The following is a 27,862-nucleotide window of genomic DNA, read 5'->3' as shown; positions in this document are numbered from 1 at the left end:
ATATTGAATCATTTCAAAACTGCTGACCTAGAGAAATAACCCCTCAGAATCATCTTCCAGTTTTATCCACATATATTCCTAAAAAACAACAAAAAGCAAGACTTTGAAGAAGGAAGTTTATAGATCTGAATCACAAAACCAGTTAACCAAGACTGGGTGCCACCCACTTGGCATTCTTTAAATCCCCCTTCTGTCCTCCTTGTGGGAGAGAACACTGTATTTTAAGAAACTTCCCCACCCCCATCTACTGAAGTTCAGTGTTAGTTCCTACAGTGGTGCTGCCATCAGGGTAACATACAGAGGCAGTGACCAAAGGATGACCAAGTGAGGCTCCCTAACACTGTTCCCTTCTCTGCATTGAGTAAAATGACCATAGGTGACAACCTAATTAAAGAGCAGGATTGTCCTCAAAAGTATTCATTATAATGGCTTCAATGGCTAAAATCCCCATCTTTTTGGCCAAAGGCCTTAGGCTAGAGGAAACTTAAATTTGGAATCACTGCCAAGACAAATGGTTTCTCCAAGTTTTTTTATTATAATGTCTGATTCAAGAGGAACTATAAAGAACATGCATAAAAATTCTGTACAGTTTATGCTTGACAACAAGAAGACACTTGCAGATACTAAATCCAAAGTTTACGTGGCAAGGTAGCAACAGGAAAAAGTAATGGAGACGGCTGGAACAGCACTTGCACTGACTAGCCAGACTTCATGCAACAGACCTGGTCTCCACAACCGAAATCCCATACACCTATACATGGCCCTAATTCAGATTCAACTCTTCTCTATGCAAGAGTAACACCTCTAGACTCAATCTGAATCACTGTCTGTCTCAGCTTCTTTCACATCCACGCTGAATTTGTATTCCTGGTCACATCCCATGTAAGCATCACTCATGAAGTACAGGGTATAGTTGTGGGCCCCAGTGGCCGGAGCTACGAAGTCAAGTTTCACCTAGAGAGAGCAGGCAGAAATCAGGGTGAGCATGGACACAGAACCAGTGTCACTCTGGCCATCTCAGAACAAATCCGGGGACCAATGAACACTCACCTTGGCCTTCTGTTGTAGGGTCAGCCTCTTGATGGAGATGAGGCTATTGGACTTGGCATCTCCGATCACCACCCACCAGCCCTCTTCACGTTTCTGCAGTGACCAAAGCCAAGAATTTCAGCATATAAACTTGATAGTCATATTAGAGCATGAGAATGGTGTTACAAAAGCAGGAAAACAAAAACCTGATAGAAAAGTTTCTAAAACTTCTTCCTGAACTAACAATTTGACATAACTAAGATTTTGGAATTGTCAAAAGATACCTCAAATGAACTAAATTTTTAAGTAGGTAAATGAACTCAGTTGTCTCAAAGTACCCTTTCCTTCTAGCACTTTCCACTCAATCCAAGATTCCACTCAAAGATCTAGTCAAAGACAAATGCATAGTAGTCACAGAGGGCACAATTCTGTACAAATGTTTTTAACAATGACCAATCATCCAAATTGTTTCAAAGGAGAAACAAAAGTAACACCAATGGTCTTAAGATTAATTCTCAGTCTCATTAACTGTTACTACTTTAAATTTCCCTTCCCCAGTGACAATGTACTCTAGTCCATGGAGAGGCTGAAGTAGACACCTGGTAAATCCAGCAAGTAGGACATACCTGGGGGAAAAGAGGTGCAATCACAGGGCCTGTGACTTCCTCTTCTCGCTCCAGCTGCACCAGTACCACAACTGGCCCACCACTGTGGGGGAGAAAAGTGAGACAGCAATCAGCTACACGCAGTGGGGTTATGGAGCACACAGTCATGCTGTGCCCAACAGGGACCCCAGGGCAGGGACCAAGGCCCCTGACTCACCTGCGGATGCTGTCCTTATCCACGACTTCATAAGACAGCTCAATATTGGGGTAGCGGTTACAGAAGCGGGCCACATCTGCGATCTGGCTATCAGACAGCTGAAGCAACGCATTTCTTTCTTCATCCTCCATCTCCATAATGTCAAACACACTCTCCACTCCCTGCCGTGGGTATTCAGAAGTCAGGGAAGAATACATACTAACAGCAAATAAAACTGGCTCCAATCTGGTACAAATTTTACTTTCTACACTATCAGATAATCTAAAGAAAATAATTTCAGAAATAGTCCACAACTGTCAGGCTTTCGAGCACCTTAAGCAAGCATCTCTGCTTCCTTCAGAAGAACTGCAACCAAAAGTCTCCCCTACTGTGACTCACCTCCTACCACCCAACCCATGCCAATATACACAGCTCTCACCCCTGCTACCCAAATTCCAAGTCCAGAACCACCTCACCTTGTCTGTGCAACGTTTGATATGCTCTGATGTGAAATGTGGCAGCTGTTTCAGGTATGAATCCTTGGACCACATGGCTTGGGTGACCATTTGGGCCAGTTCCATGGCTGCCAGGGCAGGGCTCAACCACCCATTGCTGGAAAGGACATCCACACAGGCCTGGATGAGCCGGATTGCCTGAATAGATAGGAGTACAAGAGCAGGCAGGGTTGGAACAACTACTACACAGGTCAGTGGGCCCCCTCCATATCATCCCTGCACCCACACCATACCTTGCTAAGGATTTCCTCTGTATCTGACTGCAGCTCTGCACTCAGCTGCATGCGCGACAGGTGAGCCTGCAGAAGCAGGTTGGTCTTGACATGCGGGTCATTGAATTTAGGATTATTCAGCTTGTGGGGCACCTTCTGCGCCAACTGGAAGGTGGAAGAAAAATAGCTGGTGACAAACAGGTAACAGTGCCTGAGACCAACTCTCAGGCCAAAAGCACCACCTGACCTAGGCTCACAACTTTTCAAATATATCAGAAAGGTCTGAGAGGAGGGGGTAGAGATGTTTTTGGAGGCATAGGGTGTGTGTTGGGGTTTCCTGTGGTGACAGGACACCACAGAGTCTGGTATACAACAGGCCATGCTTTCAACCCCAAACACATTCTCCTGGAGCTGAGATGTCCTCACCTGCCTCAGGAGGTTGTCTTCATGGTGCCGGATGGGGATGTTCTCATATTCTGCTGCATTGGAGATGATCTCAATAAGCCCTCGGACCTTGGTTTTGGCATTCAAGGACATGCTGAAGAGTTCTAACAAAAAGAAATTTGGGAGAAGTCAAAAGAGGCAGAAAAGGAGGAAGGAAGAGAGTCCTGGGTCACCCTGCTCTACTCTGGAATACATGGGACATCCAAAGCCCCAACACCTTTCTCAGTGGGCTATAGATGCAAACATGATTTTTTTCAGCTTGGGTTCCCCAAAGACACAGACACTAGCCCCTGCCAGCTCTCACCGATGGTGGTATAGTTGATGTAATAGTAGGCTGCGATCATGCCCAGGTTCAGAGGTGCCACATCCATCTCATCCTCGATACTGATGCACTTGGACTGCTCCAGGTCACTCAGGGTCTGCTCCACAAGCTCTGACAAATGGTCAGACAGGTGACGATGGGAGATGCCTGTGAAAGTGAGAGGTAAGGGAGATGGCCATCAGGGACTCATCTGAAAACCACACAAAGATAACATGTGCCCTGGGGCTCACTGACCCTGCAGGTTGTAATAATTGGGGTTCTGTGTCATGCGGCGGTATAGAAAGGTCCAAGTGAGGTAATCCACAGCATCCTGTTTGTTCTCGATGGTCTTAGTGACAATCTCAGCATTGAAGTGGTCATGCATACAATGATCCAGGTGAGACTCTACTGGCAATGGCTCATACAAGAACTTTTTGAAGAAATCCTATGGATTGGGGGAAGAGGAGACAGTAATGAACAATCAATGACAACATAGTCACAGAGAAGGGCCAAAGAGCAAATCAATAGAGGACGGCCTTGTGTGACAGACACAGTTAATACAAACATGGAAGATTCCAGCTGCACAAACAAGGTGAGCTGGACCTGGACCGTTGGGCATGTATGTCTGTTTCCACTGGCATCACCTGTTACTTTTTTTTTTTTTTAAAGATTTATTTATTTATACAATAACCAGTGTATAGACCAGATGTGCAGGAGGGTGAGAGGATTCACCAGAGAAAGAGCGGGGAAAAGAACAGGAAGACTGACTGAAATACACTGCTGAGGGGGGCAGCAGGTGAGACAGCCTCACAGCGCTGTGCTCGACCCCCTGCACCACCAGGGAGGTCCATCACGGGTTACTTTTATAGCGTGAGCAGGGATATGCTGAGTCACACAGACTGCTCAGTGCAGGAGAAAGGAATGGAACTAGTCAGAGAGTGAAGACTCAACATATTCAGCAGCAGCAAAACCAAAAGATTACAAAATTTCACATGACTGAGAGGCTCCTTACAAAAGCAACATGAGAATATAAAAAGAGGCGGAAAATGAGAATACACAAAAGTAACTACAGACATCTATCAAAGGAAGATGAAAGAATCTGTTCTGGATTAACGAACCCAGGATCTCAAGATGGTACGGAAGGCTAGGACTGACCTTTTTGGAGCCCTGGCACATGATAACACAGCGCCCCTCATCATCCTGCAAAGGGCGGTTGGCATGCCCCACCATCTGCAGCACGTCATAGATAGGGTAATCCACATAGCTGGAGACAAAAGAGGGGGAAAAGATGACAGGACACATTCAGGAGGCTCTGACTCCCCAAATGTCAAAGAACAAAATGCTGACATGGGAGATATGGGCAAATTACAGCAAAGCTGTGTTTATAAGTCCTTACACTGAGGCACCCTCTAGGCTCGCTGGCTTATGTATATATCACTTTAGTCTTCAGGTTCTAAGAGTCATGACTTTGTTGCCTAGGGTATAACACCAAAAACAAAATAACTCCCTATTAAAGTATCAAGTGTGTAAATCTACCTTCTCAAACCAAATAGCTATATATATTTCATAGATTGTTGAATCATTTGACATAAATAGCAATCTTGAAGCAAATTTAGACATTTAAAGATAGGTCCATAAAAAATAAAGCTCATTTCAAAATAATGTTTTGGGGAAAAAATTAATTATTCAAGCTTTTCTGAGAAAAAAATAAAACTTCTTCTCATCACCACAAATGTGCATGACTTTGATCAAGTCGCTTTTCCTAATCTACAATAGAAACAGATTACATAATGTCTAAGGTTCCTTCTGGCTCTAACTTTCTGGCTCTCCAACTTGCTAAAATAAAAGTGGGCAAATGACTGTAAAAGCAAATGTCAGCCTGCTCTTGAGACTTAAAACTCTCAAACGTCTGGCCGTGGTGAGACCTTGGCTAGCTTTTTATATCCTTAACACTTCTTCTCCTTAATATCTTATTTCTAGATCTGCAGAAGTTACATTCATTTTAGAAGAGAGATTCCTTTGATACCGAGCAGCTAGACTCACGCATGGATCTTGCCATTGTAGTACTGGGTGTCCATGATGATCACCAGGTGGGCGGCCACATTCATGCCCCAGCAGAGACTTCGAGAAGCTACCACCACCTGGATAGCCCCTAAGCAGCAGAGGGGAGAAGAAGACTGAGTACAGGGCTCCCTGGTTGAGGTAGGTTTACTGCCTCCTGGGCAGGCAGGGACTTATCTTGTGTTGTTTCAGAACTCAGTGCAAAGCTTAGTGGGGATGTGATCTACCATGAGTAAGAAGGTTAATGCAGTACCGTTAAGAGGTAACTCCAAGCTACTGTTCTCTACTCGGGGGACTATTCTAGAGGAAAGAAGGCAATCCTGGAACAGAATCCAAAGCCCAGGAAGAGCGAAACTTAAGACACCTGCCTGACATACTGGCCTTGCTAACTGGAAAGTGCTAAACACTGGGTCATGGACTGGCTCAAAATTGAGCTCTTTGAATTTGCCCCAAATCAGATCAAGGATCAAAGAGTGACAGTGAATGATTCTGGTAGGACATCTCCACTGTGGTTCCACCAAGCCGTGTGAAAATAGTAACACTCTGTAGGAAATGACACAAGTGAACAAGGGACAGTGGCAACAGACCACTCACAGGAGACTCAATAGTTTTGCCATTTACTCCCATCTCTAAGGTCTAACAACCTAGGTGTGTCTGGTATCCATGGAAAAGTAAGTCTAAGTCTAGTGGCACAGAATCCTGGTCTAGAGATGCAGATTCTGAAATAACACAATCTATGTGCCTGTTTTCTCATCTAGCAAGTAGAGATAGTATTTGTCCCACCCCCGTTACAATATAATTGAGACAATGAGTGAAATTACAGATAAAATAATCAGAGGTTTTCTGAAAGTGTGCTAGACAAATACCTCCACATCAAAGACTAAGACACCTTACCAGAGATATAATTACATTCTGAGCTAAAAGACTTTTTTACCTGAGCTGAAGAGCTGTTCTACCAGGCGTCGCTCCATGGGGCTGAGCCCCTCGTGCAGGTAGCCCACCCCGTTTAACAGTGTTTCCTTGAGCGTGCTGTCACTTAGCTTCTCCAGGTAAGGGATCAGATCCTTCTCAGTGCAGTGCAAGAACCTGAGCACCAAGAGGACACATTCAGCTCAATCCTGAGCCAATAACCCTCCACTGTGCAGTCGCCTAGCCCCTCACCATGTGGGGTAACCCCACCCCCATAGCAAGAATACATTTTAGGGTGGGCAAACCTCACCTGACCCAACTCCCCTCACACCCACCCCCAAAAGTCAGACCCATCCCACCTCTGCCTCTGGATGTCTGCTGCACACGTGGTAAGGATGTCAATTGCAGTGAGGCGGGTCTGCTTTCGAGACGGCACAAAAACAATGACAGGTTTCTTGGGGGAGTGCTTGGTGATGGCATGGTACACGGGCTTCGCCATGGAAAGCAGGCGAGTTTGCGTATGGCTAATGTTGAATCCCTGGAGGTCAAGGAAAAGAGGAGAGACAGAGGTTACAAGACCTGGGTACTCTGGATGTAAGGCCTTATAGGATTAGGACAAGCGGGTGTTACCTGAATGTGCAGCTCCAATGGCACAGGGCGCACATTAGGGTGGAAATTGAAAGTGGAGGTGGCACTGCACCCCAGCCAGTGGGCCACATCCTTAGCATTTGAGAGCGAGGAGCTAAGTGCAACAATGCGAATAGGTCGCTCAATCTGGGAGGAGATGTAGCGCATACGGGAGCAGATCACTTCTAATACAGGCTGGGGAAGAGAGGAGGGAGTCAGTACAGGCCCAGGTGCTCCATCCCCCACCTTGAGGCACCATTTGTATTATACCCGCAACCTCAAAATGATCTAATTCTTCCTTCCAACTAGGGCTCTCCTATCTTTGGTTCCTCCTTCTCCATAGCAGCAAGTCTCCATTACACCATGCTATTTGCCAATAATACCACAAAAAAGTTTCATAACATCCTTCCAGAATAAGATCACAAGTAGGATCATCTTGGGATAAGGCCCTCTGAGTCTTGGGCCTTAGACCCAAAGGTAATGCCCAGTGCCAAGGTCACTTGGCCAGTCACAGCTCTTCTGTGCTATAAAGTCAGGGCATACCCCGTTCTCGCCTCCGATAAGGTGGACCTCATCCACCACGAATAAGTTGATGTTCTGGACATTCTTGCGCTGCTTCCACCGACGGGAGAGGATGTCCCACTTTTCAGGTGTACTGATAATGATATTGCCTTTGCCCAGGAGCTTCAGGTCTGTGCTGGTCTCCCCAGTTAGGAGTACCACCTTCTTGTTGAGCCTGTCCTGGAACTTCTCATACCAGTCCATGTAAACCTGGCAGGCAGGGGAGGAAGAGCAGAAAAATGATGAGGCCATGCCAGGTATCACTGTGTATTGAGGAAAACCTGAGCAGTCACACAAAGACCTGTTGATCTGTAGAGACCTCAAACTACTTTAAATCCCATGTCAACCTTTAACTGGCAGGAGAGTTTTTCATGAGTATACAGAATTAGGAAATGACCAAAAGAAAACAAATAGTCTTTGCCCAGCTGACCTTGCAAATTTCCAGGCTCAGAAAACCTTGATCTAGACTCACGGGTAAAAACGGCTTCTAGGGAAACTCACACGTGGTGCACAGCATGTCATATACCTGCTCTGCCAGCGCCTCCATGGGAGTGATGTAGACACAGCGCCCCTCCGAGTTCTGCAGCAGCATTCGCAGGATGGCAAACTCTGCACAGATGGTCTTCCCGCTGCCAGTGGGGGCCCCCACAAACACGTTGTCATCACTGTTGTACACGGTGTTAAACACTGAAAACCCACGGATCAGCAGTATGAACATTGAGTGGGCAAGAGACAGAAGAAAGAACAACACGGGAAACCCAGCCAGTCGTGAAGCTCCAACAACAAAGTGATGAGGGTGTATAGGCTCTAACTGCAGTCAGGCTGGCCACATCTCTCGCCCCATTTTCTCCCTCCCACACAGAAAGGAAGGGAGGAGAGACCAAGATCAAGTGTGCAGGTCTCATGGTGACATGGGGAATGACAAGTGTCCTTGGTCGCCAAGTGTCCTTGGTCCAAAGGGGCTGGGATGCAGAACAAATGGAAACTGGCTACCTTCCTCTGCCCTGCCAAACCTCTCTGATGTTTTCCAGACACAGTCTATAGAAAAATGAAAAAGCCTAAGCCCTGGCATCAAGTTCTTTTTCTTTTCTAAAGTTCAAGTTCTTTTTTAGCTGGCTCCACTGGAGTGCCTCTCTATGATGAGTTTCCTTATCTATAAAATATGAATAACAGTTTCTCAAATAGTAAATGCCTCACTGGATTAATGGAAGAATGAAGAAATCACCCATGATGCACTGTGCCAAAAGCACTTAGAAAATGGTGTGCTCCGAGGATGTGGCTGCTATTTAAAACGATGGGAGGAAGCCTCAGTCAACACTACACACTCTACTTAAATACTTGAGCATCGGGGCAGGCAGCAGCCTCCTGAGTCCAAAAAATGACAGGGCACCATGCTAAGACCTTGTTCTACTACCCTCCTCAATGAGAGGTACAAAGGAGAGAGCAAGTCTAACAGTAACCAAGGATTTCTGAGAAAGGACAATGTCCTGCTAAGCACCCAAGCACCCCTCTTCTTTTCCTGCCACAGAATACATCTTCCCCTCAGTGACCTTGAAGGTTCCAAGGAACGGACTTCCAGAGAATGGACAAACCTACCCTGTGTCTGGATGGGGTTGAAGAAAGGAAATTTATCTTGGTAAAGGCTCTCGAAAGCACTGTTTCTCAAAGCAGACACGGGCAAGGGCTGCAGGTCCAGAAGCTCAGTTGGAGGTGGGTACTTCTCTGGTAGGATCAGGTGTCGGAAGGAGACAGGCAGCTGGGTCTCACAAGCTGCCAGAAAACAAACAAGAAGAGCAGTAGTAAGTAGTTCTCTACCTAACGGCACCCCCCAGAGCCCTCTCCATGCACACTGGAAACCCCAAGGCAGCATATGTACAAAGTCAACCAAAGCAGTACAAGGACAAAACATTGCTATAATTGCCTTAGAGGACCAAGTTGCACGGGGACCACAGGAGGAAATACACTCACAGAGCCAGCGGTCAGACACCACTCGGATGAAGTATTGAGGAGGCAGAGGTTCAAAGACAGGCACGAAGAATGTAATGAGGTGCTCGTCCTGGGCATACTTGGCCTTGAGAAGAAAGTACTCATGGTGCAGAATCACTTCGCTGTCCACATCCTCCACTAGGATCCAGAATGCCTCTGATGAGCCATGGACCTGCCAAACAAAGGGAACATGAACCAGGCTGGGAACTCAGCCCTGCAATCCAGCTCTCCTCAAGATCACTCTGAAACCAGGCCCTCTATCCAGCAAAACCTCACCTTTTCATCCCATTGGAAATCTGGCGTAATGGTCAGCTCTACTTTCAGAGTGGAGCGCGTGATAGGCTGTAGATGCACCGACAACTCCAACTTGGGAAACAGGTGGACATACTTGTGGATTGTCTTCCCCATCTTCGGCATGCGGATAAGCTCCCCTGTGAGGACATGAGAAAGTATGGGGGCTGCAGCCCAGTGGGCCCGAGGGAGCTGCAAACTGGACCCCGAGGGCCACCACAGGAAACTGGCAGATTCTGCTCCCGGCACAGGTTCTCCTCATCACTATCAGTGAGTCCACAGGACTCAAAGTGCCAAGACCAACAGCGAGTCTTGTACTTCAGTGGGATGTAAAAAGTGAAGACAAGAATATCAAGTCACAAGGTCTAGGAATTGGTAAATATACAGGCTGAGAAAGGACAAGCTTTCCACACACCTATCTCATTATGATTCAAGTCATACAGACGTTCAAAGGGGAAGTTTTTCTTCTCAATCTTCTTCACTACCTCCTCAGGGAGTTTCCGGAACTGGCGCAGAGGACACATGGATTGCCACCTATCCAGGAAGGAGACAAAGCTGTAAGTCCCTTGCAGGACCTGTAACCAAATGCCCTCACCAAGGCTTGCAATAGATTGCCAATAACCACGAGACACAGTCATTAGAAAAGAACATTCAATCTATGCCAGTTGTTGAGACCTGAGTGCCAACATTTGCTACACCCTCTCCCACTCCCTGGCTCCACTCCAAAGAGTCTTCCCCTCTTCTCAATTTTCTTTGGGGGCTCATGCATCAGACCAGAAAGCATATGTACTCTTAAGGTTCTCCCATCACACCCTCGGCCCAGAGACCCCATCTCAGGTGACCGGCCTCCAGCTCACTGGGTCCTCACATGCGTTTGTCGATCATCTTGCAGAGGTTCAGAGTCTTGTCTGTAAGTTGTGCCCAACCTCGATTCAGGACAATTTCAAAGATGGCACGCATCAACCGGCCGGCAGACTAGAGAAAGAGGAAGCATCCCTCTAGTATATCTCCACTATCCCCAGGCCTAATGAAGCCTTTCTACACACTGATTAATTGCCTCATACAATCACAGAACCAACTCTAAATCCCTTTTAATTGTCGCCCCACCCCCTCTAGGAGATGTTTGCTAAATGCACAAGTACTAGAAAAAGTGCAGCCTGAGCTCACCACACAACATTTCATCCTAATGTTCATGGTATGACTTTAAAGCTTTTGGTTCATTGGATGTTTAAGGCTCTAGCAAGATGGCACTAGTCATCTACCCTTAGAGATAAAGATAAGAAGGCTAAGAAAACCCAGTGTCATTTCTGGATGCATTAATGAGTCTGGCAGTCACAGTGGGAATTCATTCTGTGTCTTGTGGATCTCCCTGTGGAGGCACCGGCCTACTGCTATAAGGTCTTACCTTTCTTATATGCCCAGACCAGTAAAACAGAATGGCTATCCCACACATGTACCAATCAACGAAGAAAACTAGAGCAAAACTCAGCAGTCCTTCTACCTCACCAGTGCTAGGCCTACTTTCTCTGGGACATACAGCATATAAGAGGTTGGAACCGTTCAGGACCCTTCTCCTTGTGGCATAACTCTGCCCTCACCTGAGTAACATACACCATATCAGCCATTAGTGCAAAGCCCTCCAACTTCAGCTGTGAGATGAAGGCCTGGAGAAGGACATTGATCTGGAAAAAAGTAAAGTCAGCCAGACAGAGGCCAATCATTAAACAGGGTAAGAGAGTGAATCACATTTTTGCTCTGGGCATCGCCAGGTAAGATCTACAGCTATTGATTTACAGACTTTAAATAATTTTGTTAACTTTAAATAATTGCTTTGCATCAGTAGGATGCAAAACCTGGGAGTACTGAGCAGGTTTCCAAGCAGAAATCCAAATTCACAGTTCATTTTTGAGATGATTATGAGAACGGCCTGATCCTCAACCCATGCTGAGAGAGACAGGCTCACCTTCGCGCTGGGCTCCTCAATGCTCTCCTTTACAGGGATGGGCACGCGCTCCAGCAATTTCTGCAACTCCAGCTTCTCTTCCTGCCACAAGGAGGACACAGGTCAAGGCAAACCAAGAAAAGAACCCATCCTGCAACCTGGCTGAGCTGCAGCTCCCCACCCCAACACACTAATAGGCTCACCTCTCTCACAGTGATGTTCTTAAACTCTGAGGACAGTGAGAAAACTCTGAAAAGCTCAATCTCACTCAACGTAGGCTTTAGCAGCTGGTTGTAGGTCTGAACTGTATCATTAGTGATGTAGTAGTGACTGGCTATTCGGCCCAGTTCTGTCACCTACAAAGAAGAAAAAATCCAATGCTGACCATTAACAAACTCCAACTTCTCATTGTGGACAATAGGTAGCCAATGGATGAACTCAAAGAACACAGCTGTCTGGCCCAGACACATGAGGAAAGATGGCACAATAAACTGACCTACAGAATTGATGCCCATAGAGGAAAGAGAGCTGAATTAGCCACATCAACTCAAGCTATGGGGAGGAAGCACTGACAGATTTTATTATACTAGTTTGGAGGTTTGTAGGTTCAGGGGCTCTCTCCAATTCCATCTGTTTTTTCACTGTTCCTAGCAATGGGTAATTAGGCAGTACTCAAATCAAGAGAGCGACTGGAAAAATTTCTCTCAGGCCTACAACTTCTGCTGAGACCTTTGCCTCAATCCCTCACCCCACTCACCTGGAAGTTGCCTGTCTTTTTGTCGTATTTGACCAGATTGTTCTTATCCAGCATCAAGGCAGCAGTGTGAACCAGATCTAGTCGACGCTGGTCTAGCAGGGGATCTCCTTTGAGGTCATCATGAGAGATGCCATAGAGGGTTGGGGATCGAAGCATTCGGATATACAAGTAGGCATAGCCTAGCCAGTTCACCGCGTCCTACGAGAGAGAGCTCATGGTGACCTGATGTCCAAATGAAAAGCTCCCACGGGTCATTTATAAATTACTTCCCAACTACCAGGATGTGTACTATGTTGTCTATGTGGCTATAAAATTTTATTATTAAAGACAGTCCTTCCTAAGGTCTTGGTAACAAGGGGAACTATCAGCCAGAGACCCAAGAAGCTTATGAGAGACTGCTTAACTGAAATGGGACATGGGGGCAGAGGACCCTGAATACTGCTGGCCCACCATAGGAACCATCCCACTCCTGGTACCTCAGCCCCTCTGGAGAAGGCAAAAGGTCCCTTCTTTACCTTTGCATTCTGGACATTCCCCAGCACGATCTCTGCATTGAGCATGTCAGGCAGCTTTGAGACCATCTGGCTCTCAATGGGAAGTTGCTGGTTGAGGAGGGATAGATAGTACTGTAGTTCCCCATGAGATGTGATGAGGATGCCTTCCCCCTTGGTGTCATACTGGGGCCGTCCAGCACGTCCCAGCATCTAGATCAGAGACAGTAAGCCAAGGGCTTCAATTAGATTCTTCGACTTTATAGAAGCTGGCCCTCTACTGGCTGTCTTTCCAACATCCTTGCATTTCAGGCACATACTTTTCCGCATTGAGAATAAACACAAAGGCTCGATACCTGCAGAATGTCCAGCGCCCCCAGTTCTGTCCAGCGCCCCTTCTCTGGACTGTATACCTGGGTGCCTTTGATGATGACTGTGTGTGCAGGGAGATTCACACCCCAAGCCAGAGTTGCTGTGGAAACTAAAACCTACAGAGGCAATAACGGAAACAGATGTTACCACTAGAATTAACATCACCAACTTCTCCAGGCAACTTTCCTCAGAGCTTCTAGCATGAATGATGTGGGTCCCCTACTTATCTATATGACACCAGACTAAAGAGAAAAGGAGTCCTTGTGTTCTTCATCTACTCAAAATCTGTTCATTATTGATAATCTATTCATCATAATTATGAATAATCTAGTCATTAATATTTCAAGGTTCTAGAGACAATTAAGGGGCAAAAGTATAGACCAATATTATCCAACTTAAAAGTACTAGGCAATTAAAAACAGAGACTATCCATTGAGAGAATAAAGTGTGTCCAGACTCTAAGGGAGGAGCACAGGGGACTGTGATGATGGTGCATGGGTGCCTTGGGGAAGGAAATTCTATGGGGGCTCAATCTGAGGGGGTGGGAGGAAGCAAATACTGTCTGAAAAATGTAAAAATGATAAATGTTAAAATAAAAATAATAATAATAATAAAATTGATAGAACAGAAGAGAAAAAGTGTGTCCAGACTCTATATGAGACCTTGTCTGGCAGTATCTGGAGTCACCAAAGTGCCTGCTTTGCTATACTCCTCAGATACTTTCCTAATCTCACTCATTTCCCCTCATGCAATTTATGAGGAGTTGGGAGAGGCAGCACAAAGTTATATTTTCTGTACCTACACAAAACCCTCAACTTGGGTTACCTGAGTCAGAAACAGTACAATACGAGGCATAAACACCTGGCACAAGCTTTGACAATCTGTGCTTTGCCTACCCTCACCTGAATGTGTTTGTCAGCAAAAAGGTCCTCCACAAGTGTGCGATCAACTCTGGTCATGCCTGCGTGATGAATAGCAAAGCCATAGGGCAGCAGATCCTTCAGCTCCAGGTTCTGAGAAAAAGAACACATGATGAGGGGAGCCTCCCTTTACTCAGGAAGACTCAGTAAATCTCATGAGACCTCACCCCTCACCTACTACACACAACCACATCCAGACAATCAACCTCAACCTGTATGAAACAACAGTAGCACACTGCAGTCCCAGAGGATTGTCTGGACGACCCGAGATTGAGCTACCATGCAGGAATGAGAGAACAGGGCCTGCTCCCCTCACCTTGCACTGCTCAGCTTCTGTCCGAAGGACCTCTGTGGAGGCTGAGCCTTCTCTCAGAAAAAGACCCAGAGTGTCCTTCTCCAGGCACATGTCTCGGATGGCCCTGGCAGTCTTTCCAGTCTCTTTCCGGGAGTGGACAAACACAAGCACCTAAACAGAAACCATGATTTGCCACGGCACCAAAAGCCACTCCCACAGCCCAGAAAGCAGAGGCTATACCAATAGCTGTGTTACTTATAAGAAAAGAATGCAGGTCTTGAAGAAGAACAATGCAGCACTGTGTGCTGGCTCAGAAGAAACCTAAACAGGACCAGCAAGACCCTAAACAAATAAACCTACCAAGTATAGAACTGGAGCCCTGGAGCTGGGAAACTAAATAATCCTTTGTGCCCTATCTTTAACAGCAAGTTGAAATATAATATGGATACGGGAATTTCAATTAGCAAATTGTGTTCAAGGGCCTAACAAAATTCCAAGTCATCTGAAGAATGCATCTGCAAAATAACAGCTAAAATACTATATGAAATAGGCACTTTTAAAAAAAGGACTGAGGGATGAGCGACGGCTTCTCATCATGGCGGACCCTAGAGATAAGGCGCTTCAGGACTATTGCAAGAATCTGCTGGAGCACAAGGAGATTGACGGCCGTCTAAAGGAGCTAAGAGAACAACTAAAAGAACTTACCAAGCAGTATGAAAAATCTGAAAATGATCTGAAGGCCCTACAAAGTGTTGGGCAGATTGTGGGTGAAGTTCTCAAGCAGTTAACTGAAGAAAAATTCATTGTTAAAGCTACTAATGGACCAAGATATGTTGTGGGTTGTCGTCGGCAGCTTGACAAAAGTAAGCTGAAGCCAGGAACAAGAGTTGCTTTGGATATGACTACACTAACTATCATGAGATACTTGCCAAGAGAGGTGGATCCACTAGTCTATAACATGTCTCATGAGGACCCGGGGAATGTTTCTTATTCTGAGATTGGAGGACTGTCAGAACAGATTCGAGAATTAAGGGAGGTGATCGAATTACCTCTTACAAACCCAGAACTATTCCAGCGCGTAGGAATAATACCTCCCAAAGGCTGTTTGTTATATGGACCACCAGGTACAGGAAAAACACTTTTGGCAAGAGCTGTGGCTAGCCAGCTGGACTGCAATTTTTTAAAGGTTGTATCTAGTTCTATTGTAGACAAGTACATTGGTGAAAGTGCTCGTTTGATCAGAGAAATGTTTAATTATGCCAGGGACCATCAGCCATGCATCATTTTTATGGATGAGATAGATGCGATTGGTGGTCGTCGGTTTTCTGAGGGTACTTCAGCTGATAGAGAGATTCAGAGAACTTTAATGGAGTTACTGAATCAAATGGATGGATTTGATACTCTGCATAGAGTTAAAATGATCATGGCTACAAACAGACCAGATACACTGGATCCTGCTTTGCTCCATCCGGGAAGATTAGATAGAAAAATACATATTGATTTACCAAATGAACAAGCAAGATTAGATATATTGAGGGCCTCCCCGGTGGCGCAGCGGTTGAGCGCTGGGTTGCGAAGCTGCCCGCGGCCTCTGCAGCGCCGGTTCGATCCCTGGCTGCTCCCCGGCCACCAGAGGAGGGTCCCACATGGCGTGCAGAACTCTCCTGCCGCCCGCTGCTCCCCTCAGCAGTGTACTTCAGTCCTTCTGCCTGCTCTGCTCCCCGCTCTGGCTCTGGTGAATTCTCTCACCCTCCCGCGCTTCTGACTGTACCCAGTGCATGTATAAACAAAACAAACAAACAAGCCAGCAAACAAATAAATAAAGCATGCCTCTATTAAAAAAAAAAAAAAAAAAAGACTTAGATATATTGAAGATACATGCTGGTCCTATTACAAAGCCTGGTGAAATAGATTATGAAGCAATTGTGAAGCTTTCAGATGGCTTTAATGGCACTGACCTGAGAAATGTTTGTACTGAAGCAGGTATGTTCGCAATTCGTGCTGATCATGATTTTGTAGTACAGGAAGACTTCATGAAAGCAGTCAGAAAAGTGGCTGATTCTAAGAAGCTAGAGTCTAAATTGGACTACAAACCTGTGTAATTAATTTACCAGAAAGTTTTTGATAGCTGCATGACAGATACGGGCTTAATGTAAAAATAAAGTTAAGGAAAATAATGTATGTATTGGCAATACATACAAAATAATGTATGTATTGGCAATCTCATTCAAAGAATAAAAATATGTATGGATAACATTTTAAAAATAGTATTTCAGTAATTCTACTTTTAGATTGGTACAGAAGAAATTTGTATGTTTGTTAATGTTGCATTTACTGCAGCAGAGTTATAAGAGTATGTTGAAGTTTTCATATTTGCCATGTGAGCATTTTGTAAAACACAGAACATGATTTGCGATAGTAGTAAAAGACAACATTTCTTATCACTTATTTTATATCATTTGTTTTCCTCATCCCAAAAAGTTGAATAAAAGCTGTTTAATTCAAAAATAAATAAATAAATAAATAAATGAAAAAATAAAAAAAGGACTGAGGAAATAAATATTAGTATGACAGCAGTACCATCTGGTAGGAAATGAAGTCCTTCAAATACTTAATGCCAAGACAAGGTATGTCTCATCTGTTTTTATCATACAAAAATAAACATAGATCCTGTCACTTTCCCCTACTTTTTTTCTACCTTGATTAACAGGGTCTACAGTAATACCTTATTTGGAGATTTATATTTTGTCTTCTTTTTATTTTCCTCAATCTTACTTATCAGTAAGTCAAAAATTCAGAAGAACAAGGTTCAAGAATAAGAACCACTGACAGACCTGATTTTTTCCAGCATGTTCCATGATTTTCTCATAAACTATTTCATTCATGATCTGGAAACGCTTGATAGCTTTCTTCTCTGTGATGCCCACATAAGTCTGTTCCAGAGGCACTGGGCGGAAGCTAAAAGTTCAAGTTAGACAAATAAGGCTTTCTGGCACAGAATACTGAGGAAATATAACTGCTCTGGGAGTGATACTCTTTTTGGATTCACATATCTAAACTCAAGGACCTTTTAAAACCCAATTCAACTTCTAAAAAAGGGGATGGGCAGCAGGAAAGTCACCCTTGTTAAACTTTCCAGTCTTCTCTACTACCTGTTGTCAAAGTAGAAGAGGCCCTTGGCAGGATCGACCCGTAGAAAGGTGGCCACATCTTCATAGTTAGGGAGGGTGGCGCTAAGACCTATAAGTCGGACATCCTCTTGGGTCATCTCAATGTTTCGGATGGCCCTGGCCACCAAAGCTTCTAAGACAGGACCTCTGTCATCATGGAGAAGATGGATCTCATCCTAAAAAAAGGGTGTGCAGAAAATTACCCGGAGGACTAGGAAAATGTAGTCCCTTTTCCTGAGAGTAGCCCCATTTTGAAGGCATATAAATATGCCCAACAAAAAAGACAAGAAAGGGGACTCCGAACCAGAGAAACCCAAAGGATGAATAATCACTGAGAAATACCCAGGAAATAAATGCTGACTATGAGCTGCTCTGCTACATTCAGTGAAATACAATGCTTTGTTACAAGTACGCAAAGCTGCTATTGCAGCACAAAGGCAGTTGCAAATGATCCGTTAACAAATGGGTATGTCTATTTCCCAATACAACATAGACCAGTACTCAGATTATCAACTCCTGCTCTACAACATTGAAAACCAACATGTGAGATTTCCTTTCTGTTTTTCCAGATGACTTAAACTATACTCAGGCTCACCATCATTCCTCTCCAGGTGTTTCTGCATATAAGGAATAAAATATCCTGATCCCTTATTTACTCTTCAGAGAATGGACTACTTATTAATAAAGTCCTTTAACATTCAGGAGAACATAATTAGTTTTTTGGTTTTCTGTTCATTTGAAAAACATTTCAAATACAAAAAAAAATAAAGAATAATAATGGTAACACCTATTGTGAAATGTTTCAGTTAGACAGAGATTCTCATTGAAAGGTAGCAGCAACACTGACAGCGAAGGGACTAGAGAAAAGGTTCTGAAGAAACATTTAGTGTTAAAACAAGCAAACCCTCCTTCAATAAGACTGTCCCTCCATTCCCACAAGTACCCCAGGCTCACCAGAATGATGAGTCGCACCAGCTGGGTGTAGGTGCGCTCCCCACCCTTCCGTGTAATGATGTCCCACTTTTCAGGGGTACAGACAATGATCTGGGTGGCACTGATCTCCTCCTTGCACAGCTGGTGGTCACCAGTCAATTCTGCAACAGTGATGCCATATGTGGCCAGGCGCTGGGCAAAGGAAAGGGCAAATCAGGTAAGAATGCATGAAGGGTGTGCCCTGACCCCACACTATCTGTCTGGTAAGTTTGCGTGTAGGGTATTGAAAGCAGATATCAACCCACAGGTAATTATTAAGTCAATCAGGTCAATCTTACAAATATATATTTTTACAACAAATCCAAGTCTACATCGGGCAAATAAAGGAGGCAAAGAATCTCTGAGAGTTTCATACAGAACCCAGAATAACACTACTATGCCTCGTATCAACCACATACATGTGAATGTTTCATAAATGTACCAATAATACAAATGATACTGATTACAGGAAAGTGCTATGGAAAAGATGAAAGAAAGATGGTAAAGCCCTATAAAAGCTCAAGACAGCTCCAGGACATTCCTACTTTGGAAACACTCTGAAACTGGCTCAAGTTCATCTTTGGAGTGGGGAAAAAAAAAAAACATATGCGACACCGCAGTGATGCCATAACATAAGCAGCAGTGATATATCAAGCCTGTTCTTACTACTTAACAGCTGTACCCAATATCTTCTGGAGGAAAAGTTCTATCCTTTTACCTTTCCAAAACTGCCCACCATCTCCTGCACCAAAGACCTCATGGGAGCGATGTAGATGATCTTGAAGTCATCCACGTTGATAGTGCCATCCATGTTAATGTGTTTCCCTATCTCTCGGAGCATACACATCAAGGCCACGTTGGTCTTACCAGCACCCTAAGGAGAGGTTAAAGGTGAGAAAGCCGATTTATGTTTACCTGGTTATGTTGTGAGGCTTATCATTGAAACAGAGAATAGCACATGTCCTAGGAATTTTATCCTACCACTTAACGTCTCTTAGATCAAAGAACAAAGGGTTGGCAGGTGAGAGTAAAGATGAAGAACAAGCTTGCCACCAAAATCATTCATTTCATTCCACACCACAAGTAAAAAAGCAGACAGGGCAGTGCTTACAGTAGGAGCACACAACAGAAGATTCTCATCTGTCTCCAAAGCAGCGCGGTAGAGTTTACTCTGAATCCGGTTCAGTGTTTTGAAGCCCTCAAATCCAGCCTGGGCATATTTTGGCAGTTTCTCCACTGGAAGCAGTTGCTGGAAGGAAGAAATGTCATTCACATCACATTGGCAATACCCTCGAGCAGACTGTCCGTTTTTGCAAGATTGCCAGGAATGCATTTCCTGGCCCCTCCCTGAGTAACTCTCCAGAACAGAGAGATCAGTCTTGTCTCCTGGGCTCAAAATCAAAACAAGAAAACTGCAGCAGCTTCCATGTCTGGAATAAACTATCTATGACAGAAGGACACATTTTGGTCAATGGTTTAAAACTGGAAGGGAATTGGAAACTGAGCAGAGAACTGAGAAAAGCAATTCACTCACTTCTTCTGAGCCAAAGGGCTTGGGCTTCAGAGCAGGCACATGCACCTCTTCATAACCCTTGCGTTGGCGACGGAAAGAACCATCAGGAAGTTGACAGCGTTTATTGGCCATGAAGTGGCTCCCTTGAGTAAAAACCAAGTCCTCCAAGTCCAGAACCTGCCGGGGAGCTAATGCCTGGAAGTGTGACAAAAACACAAAGTTAGCAAGCTGAGCATATTATTTCTCCATCCACCACAGCCTTGGCAATAGCCCTGACACCCACCTCTCCACCCTGGTCTAGATCCATGGTTTCCAGATCCGTGTCCATTCGGGACTGACGGACTCGCTCTCTCCGGATCCTTTCCTCCTGTAAAGGGAAAAGATAAAATGAATAGTAATGTATTCCTGTCCTCTTCAGTCTTTGCTTAGCTGAGCTTAACTCACAGGAGCTGACAAGTAAACCCTAAAACAGAAAGACAGCCATTTACATTCTCGCACTTATCACAGGGACCAGCAGAATGATGTAAGCAAGCAAACGGATTTAAAGGGATGATGCAGAGTGCAGGAACGTCAAAAGTAGACATTCAACAATTTGGTACCAAGGGGTATGCCTGAGCTGTGGGTTCTTTGTCACCAAGTATGTGTTCCATACCTGGATTTTCCTTGCCATGGCATTCAACAAATGCCATGATTTATTGTATAAATAAACACCACAGGGCCCCATGGTGCTGATGGAGAGAGCATCAGGTGAGCAGCGTCTCGACCACACCATTGGGCATGTATTGATTCTAATCCACATCCACTAACAAACCTCAAAGAATTCAGAGAAAATACTTTGCTTCTTCAACTTCCTTTTAATAGGAATTTAGTTCCCTGCGGTCATCTTGCAGCCAATATCTCGTTTCTGAAGAAAACACTCTAGGGCTCAGCAATCGAACAGATAAACCAACCCATCCTTACCCGGATCAGATCCTCCTTCTCAGTTTCCTGGAGCTGGTAGAGGAACTTGGAAAGCTCTGGATCAGCTTCCATTTTTCCCATGATCCTTTCCTTTTCACCCACACTCTGTGCACTGGCCAGTAAGGTACAGTATAAAACTGCCAACAGCAAAAGAAAGAAAGGAAAGATGAGACGGGGAGGAGTGAAATAAAAATCAACAATCAAAGAAATTTTGCCATCTGTGACAACATGGATGGACCTTGAGGGGATTATGCTAAGTGAAATAAGGAGAAAGGCAAATTCAAAAATAAGATTTCATGCATTTGTAGAATAAAAAGAAAATAAAAACAAACACAAACTATTAGATACTGGCAACAGAATGGTAGTTACAGGAAAGAAATGGGGAGGGAAGGCGCAAGGAGCAACAGATGTGGGAGATGGTGACTGGACATTTTGCGGTGGGTACAGTGAGAAAATGTAATCTTGGAACCTACACAGTGTTATAAACTAACGTTACCACAATAAGAAAACACAAAATTAAAAAAAAAAAAAAAAACCTTCAACCACGGAGTAGAAAGAAAAATGAAACCATTGCTAAAGCGATGAGAGCAAGTCTCGGACATGTCACATGCCACAGAGGGCACACGATGTACTCACTCATCATTCGGTGCTGCCGCAACACTTTAATGAAATCAAAAGTGTTGAAACCAAGGAGCAGAACCAGCTGGTTCTCACACTCTCGATCATCACTGGCCGTCTACAGAGAGAAGTTAACACCTCAATTAAGGACACAGCCATCTGCTACATACACTGTCCCATCTGCTGAGAGACACGCTGACCACAGGGGTATCATCTTGGCCATACCTTCAAAATTTCCAACACTTCATCTGCCTTCTTCTGTGACACGATGGCATCATCATAGAAGCGACTGAGCTGTCGCTGTAGCCAAAATGCATCAATATCCCGAGGGTGCAAATCCTTCTTCTTAGAACTCATCAGTTCACCAGATGCTACAAGCTACAAAAGCAACCAAGCACTGAGCTCACCATGTCTCTGCCATAACTGCTTCCTCCTCATCCTGTAACTAAGTACTACTGGTGACCCTCCTTTTGAAATTTTCCAGAAGGGAAAAATAATTCTGTTTCCCTGAGTTTGGAGCACACAAAATTAGGGTTTGGGCCTTCCTAGTGGTGCAGGTGATTGAGCACAGCGCTTTGAAGCTGTCTGCAGCCTCTGCAGTGCCGGTTCGATCCCCACTAGCCTCAGAGCAACCCACAGGGCGAGCAGACCTCTCCTGTCTCACCCGCTGCTCCCCTCAGCAGTGTATTTCGTCAGTCTGCCTGTTCTGTTCTCTGCTGTGTCTCTGGTGAATCCTCTCACCCTCCCGCGCATCTGGACTGTACCCCGGCTCTTGTACAAATAAAAATAAATCTTAAAAAAAAAAAAAAAATTAGGGTTTCACCAATACAAGCCTTTGCAAAAGAGGATGACTGACTGAAATCTTAAGCAAATTAAGACACTGATTTATTATGGTTCACCAATAAATGTGGCTCAATAAATATGTAACAGGACCTAGGCAAGAAATAAATCTGGCCTTGCAGCAACAGGAAAGAGCAAACTGTACTTACATTAGCTGAGAGCGTACAGCGCACAACAGCCTCATCCCCTTCCATGTCATCATCAGATGCCTCTTCTCGTACCTCCCCATAAACATCTTCATCACCTTCCTGTGGAAATGACCCAAACCCCAACTCATGATCTGCAGCTAGACCTGGTATCACCACAAAACTGCTCTCTTTAGTCACTTAAAATTAGTTACATGGGTAGACCAATGGCTCTGGGTTGAAATCAACAGTTTATTGGAACCAGGGTCAACCCTATTTAGTACTATTCAGGAATTTCTGATTAGATGGGGAACATTAACCTCAGTGTCTGCCTCAACTGTTAATTAAACAACCATGTACAAAGTATGTCTGTGCTTTTGGGCAAATGTACATTCTTTTCAAACTGGCAGTAGCACCTGGTACTGGGAAGTGGGAAATTTTGAGACTTTAAGTCTAACCATGGAAGATACAGACCATGATCCCCAGTGGATGCCTGAAACTGTGGGTAATAATAAACCTACATATGCTGTTTTTCCCCACATACATACCTATGAAAAAAAAGTAATTTGTAAATTAGGTATATTGTAAAATATACCCCCACTGGGTATATTTTAAATTATATTAGCTTGGGCCTCCCTGGTGGCACAAGAGGTTAAGCATCACACACTATGAAGCAATCCACAGCCTCTGCAACACAAGTTCGATCCCCGGCCAGCCAGAGAGAAACCCACATGGCGCAACAGAACTCTCCTGTCTAGCCCGCTGCTCCCCTCAGCAGTGTATTTCAGTCATGCTGCCTGTTCTGTTCCCCAGTCTGTCTCTGGTGAATCCTCTCACCCCCTGCATCTCTGGCCTGTACCCCAGCTCTTGTATGCATAAATAAAAATAAATCTTTTTTAAAAAAATTAATTATATTAACTTATGTTTATTAATTTAAACTTATTTTATAAAACCTAAAAAGAATCATAAACATTTTTAGGTAGAGTAATAGTTATGCCCCAAATTTAACACATACAACACCGTAAAATTTATTTGGCTTGTTAGGGACCTTCTTTACCCTCGAATGGTCCCCTCACCTAAACAATTCCCAAAATCAATAAACTAGGTTCACCTGCTTTATCACTCACCTCCTCATCAGACTCAAACTGTACATTCACACCATATGTCTCATCAATATTATCATCTGTAATGATAAGAGACCAGAAAAAGAAGACAATGACTGATCAGTGTAATAAGGCACTCATTTGGAGCTCATTTCATTCCCAAATGTCTGACTTGTCTCCCCTCGGGACTGATCTATAGTCTAACGACACACAACCTATAATCTTGGATACGGCCTTGCTCTCGTTGCTCAACCACTTGAGCCACATGCTCCCACTCCCAACTCTGTCCAAGTTTTCCCACATATTTTAGACAATAAAAGGGTCTCAGTGAGAAATGGCTGCTGGAATCTAGGGTTTCTGGAGTCCATCAACATGACTCCAGTAAATACCAAACAGGGTGTAGGAACTGAGACTTCAAACATCTTAACGACTGATGCTAGATCAAGTTTAGGAGTCAAAAGAACATAAAGAATTCATTTACCCATATTCTGAATTTCCTTGTCTCCACCATAGTCTGTGATCTTTTTGCCCAAGTTCACTAACACATGGTATCTGGTATCATCTGTTTGACCCAGCAGTAGGTCAATCTCCTTTCGTCTTTCCTTGTCCCGAAGCTTTTCATTCTTTAGGACAGCTAGAACTTCATCAGCTGCCCCACAAAGGATATCACGAGGCTGGTGGCAAAAACAAAAGCAGAAAAACCACATTTAGAAAAATAATGCACAGGGGCCTCCCCTGGTGGCACAGCGGTTGAGAGCTGGGCTGCGAAGCTGCCCGCAGCCTCTGCAGCGCCGGCGAGGGTCCCACATGGCGTGACAGACCTCTCCTGCCACGCCCACTGCTCCCCTCAGCAGTGTATCTCCTCAGTCTGCCTGTTCTGTTCCCCACTCTGGCTCTGATGAATTCTCTCACCCTCCTGCGCTTCTGACTGTACCCAGTTCTTGTATTAATAAATAAAAAATAAATAATTTTTTTTAAAAAGTCAATCATATTTAAAAAAAAAAAAAAAGAACAAGAATGCACAGAATTCTCACTGACCAGCTTTACATGACAACAGGATGTTAACAGGAATCATACCAGGTTCTGACCACTCTCATTAGCGTTAATAAAAAAGCCACCAACAGTTACACAATCGAATGAAGACTCATCTGGTTTTAAAAAGTTTAGGTAGGTGGTCTCGGGAAGCAGGAAGACACGGCTTTCACAAAGCGTGCCAAGTCTCAAGTGACAGAGCACCCGGCAGTCCTCCTCAAGCCTGCAAACTTCTGTCATTTTTTTGTTCTCACCTCCTCTAGCACCTACTTCACTAAAAAGTCTTAGAGACTCATAGAGATCACACTTGTATACTGGTCAAGGGCACAGATTCTAGACATAAGACCACCCTGTTAATATCTGGCTCATGTAAATACTTCTATGACTTGGGAAAATAACTATTCTGTGCTTAAAATCTCTCTTCAGTAAAATGAAAAGTATTAGTAGCACCTACTCACAGAGTTAGTGCTTGTGAGACTTGAAAGAGACATGTAAATGCTATTCTACATAAAGTAAGTGTTCAGCAAACAGCAGCCACTTCTGCAAAGTGGTACAGCCTACACAGGAAAACTTAGGGATGAGGTTCTTCTGGTGCCTCCTAGGTGTGACCCCATCCTCTCCAAAAACAGAGTCTCACCCTCTGGCTGCCTCACCTGGTCCCCAAGTGCAGCCTGGATGAAGCTGAGCAGCACCTCATAGGTCTCCCGGGTCTCTTTAGTTTTTGGCTTATAGATGATGCCCACCATCTCATCAATGCCCTCTGACAGGAGAGTATAACCCTTCATCTTGTTGATATCATGCCGGTCCTCATCACGCTTTCTTCGCCTAATAGACAGAATGTAATGTTGAACAGCAGAGCCTTCCCTCCCGAAGGCAAGACTAAATCAAGCCCATCTATCTCCTTCTCAGCTTCATGGCACACATGTAATATGTAAAAACATGAATATATTAACCTAAGCAAATATTTCCTACCTGGCATCATCATTAGCAGTAGTCTTTATGGGGATACAGTAACAGATCCTCTCACTAGATGCATTAAAACATTATGAGACGTCCCCTTCATTCATTTAAAAAAAGCAACCTTTTTTACTTTGAATGACAATATTGCACAATCAGATACTGACTAGTTTTTCACCTCTCAGACACACTTTCCTTTTTAAGCCACAGAAAGCTCCTTTGGGGCACCTGGACACTTTGAAGCTCCAAAGGAATTCACTGTCATTGATTTCCAACAAATTGTAGAAAAACTAGAGAAGAAGTTCCTATGCTGCAATGTGTAGTCCAATAATATATTAATTGATTTCAAATATAACTACTTTAATCATATCTGGGCCTATAAATAATTGAGACTTCATCATGGAAGGAAGAACAGAGATGGGTTAAAAAATAATGGTGAGATAAAGTTCAATGATTTTTTTTTTTTAAAGTTCTAAAATACATCTCCCCAAAAGTAAAAAGCCAGCTAACCAAAAAAATCTCTGTCTTTCATAGTATGGATACCTAAATGCTTGGGTGTAACAACAAAATGAGTACGAAGTGGGCAATAGCATAAGAAGTGGAAAGTTAGTAACAGAAGGATGAAAAAAAAGTTACTGAAACAAGGGCATAACGAGAATCTAAAAAAAACCATGAAAAAATTTAAGATTTTGCTACCAATCTACCAGATACACATATGTTAGAAAATGGTCTAAATGTGGTTTCCTACTTCTAATACTCTTGTTAAGACTAAAGAACGTTTTAACTCTCATTGCTTTTACCACACTAAATTTTCCTATGCCACTGATGTATCATCTTGCACCATACATTTCATCAAAAATGCTGCTAAAATGCTAAGAGGAAAATGAACTTTGAATCTGAAGATACATCATTTTCCCCTTTTACTTACTTTGCTCTTCTTTCCTCCTGCAACTGTGGTTTGGTCCGTTGAGCTTTATCTCCCATTCGGGTGCCCTCCAGTTTCCCAACCAGGGATAACACCTCTCCAGTGGGTTCATCTCGGCGGGTTCGGTCAATGAGAGAGCGGTCAGCTTGGAGGACAAGATTCGAGTTCTGAAGAGATTACAAAATTATGGAAGCTCTGGCATAAACAGGGCAAAGTCCTCTAACACAGAAACCAAGTAATGGTGAAAAAGGAAGTAAGAATCAGAGTAACTAAGTGCTAGTCATCATTTGTCCAAATAAAAAGATATTTTCCTTAAGAAGAAACAGCATTGGGCGATTTCTACACAAAGAGCAAAGAGCAGAATTAACTCCTATAGCCAGTTAAAACAGCTAAACAATCCTAGGTCCTAACATGCCCAAAAGCTCACCTGGGAAAAGGTGGGGGTGGGGGAGGGTCGGGGATGGGTGGAGAACACAGATTAACTGTGTTCTACCACAGATGGTGGTAGAACACAGATTAACTGGTGATAACGTCATGAGCTTCTTGTTGACTTTTTTCTCTTGTTATGTCTCCCAGGGGTAGGGGTTCCAAGTCCTTGGGGGGTCCCAGTTCTTAACCCTCCTGTTATGTCTCCCAGTGCCCGGGTGCTTATCTCTGCGTCAAGATCTAATCCCTCACCGGTACAGCGCTAAGGGGGGCGGGGAACAAACCCTCCTATCCGAGCTCTTTGCCCATCCAGCTTGCCCCAGGCCCCCTTGGAGTTAGTCACAGATCGGGTACCCCCAGCTTCTCCTCGATGATTTCCCGCCCCCTTCCGCCTTCTATAGGCCTTCATTCTGGGGCTCCCCTGAGCCTCCGGCCCACCCCCAGGCTCCCCAGACCGGAGTTCTCCCCAGCCCACACGCACCGCCTTGTACTCGTACTGCAGGCTACGGGCGGTCACATCCGCCATGGCTGCGGCTGCTCCGGGCCCTCAGCGCTCTGCGGCTGGACCCGCACGCTGCGATGGGCCGCGGAGGTGCTCCCGAGTACAGCGGGAACGACGCAGGGCCGACGCGCAGGAAGCAGAAAGTAAGGAGCCCCTTCCGCTTCCGGGTCGCGGACCGGAAGTCGGGCGGGTAGCGTCTCCCGGG

General features: G+C 44.5%; 2 protein-coding genes across 2 annotated transcripts; one reads left to right on the top strand and one right to left on the bottom strand.

Moving 5' to 3' along the window:
- Positions 1-810: 810 nt before the first annotated feature.
- Positions 811-27,681, bottom strand: SNRNP200 (small nuclear ribonucleoprotein U5 subunit 200; the record flags this gene model as incomplete). Its single annotated transcript, XM_084235448.1, has 45 exons — positions 811-954; positions 1,051-1,143; positions 1,656-1,737; positions 1,852-2,012; positions 2,307-2,483; positions 2,579-2,722; positions 2,984-3,105; positions 3,306-3,470; positions 3,558-3,747; positions 4,458-4,566; positions 5,346-5,454; positions 6,298-6,449; positions 6,632-6,810; positions 6,903-7,094; positions 7,443-7,670; positions 7,987-8,147; positions 9,057-9,230; positions 9,429-9,618; positions 9,723-9,877; positions 10,153-10,271; positions 10,606-10,712; positions 11,336-11,419; positions 11,701-11,781; positions 11,883-12,035; positions 12,437-12,634; positions 12,952-13,140; positions 13,284-13,415; positions 14,202-14,312; positions 14,536-14,685; positions 17,349-17,472; positions 17,667-17,860; positions 18,639-18,809; positions 19,375-19,530; positions 19,768-19,905; positions 20,191-20,364; positions 20,453-20,536; positions 21,130-21,266; positions 21,766-21,865; positions 21,973-22,125; positions 22,737-22,835; positions 23,840-23,895; positions 24,297-24,489; positions 25,501-25,672; positions 26,733-26,896; positions 27,637-27,681. The coding sequence occupies 45 exons, from the start codon at positions 27,679-27,681 to the stop codon at positions 811-813; spliced, it is 6,411 nt and encodes a 2,136-aa protein (XP_084091574.1).
- LOC311172015 (26S proteasome regulatory subunit 10B-like) lies at positions 15,098-16,621 on the top strand. The gene is made up of 2 exons (XM_084235118.1): positions 15,098-16,051; positions 16,389-16,621. Exons 1-2 carry the CDS (start codon positions 15,110-15,112, stop codon positions 16,614-16,616), a joined length of 1,170 nt encoding a protein of 389 aa, XP_084091244.1. The 5' UTR covers positions 15,098-15,109; the 3' UTR covers positions 16,617-16,621.
- Positions 27,682-27,862: the final 181 nt, after the last annotated feature.

This window comes from Talpa europaea (assembly GCF_964194135.1).
Source record: "Talpa europaea genome assembly, chromosome: 6".
NCBI classification, from domain to species: Eukaryota; Metazoa; Chordata; class Mammalia; order Eulipotyphla; family Talpidae; genus Talpa; species Talpa europaea.
Note: the sequence above shows the minus strand (reverse complement) of the source record. Positions and strands in the feature narration are given on the sequence as shown.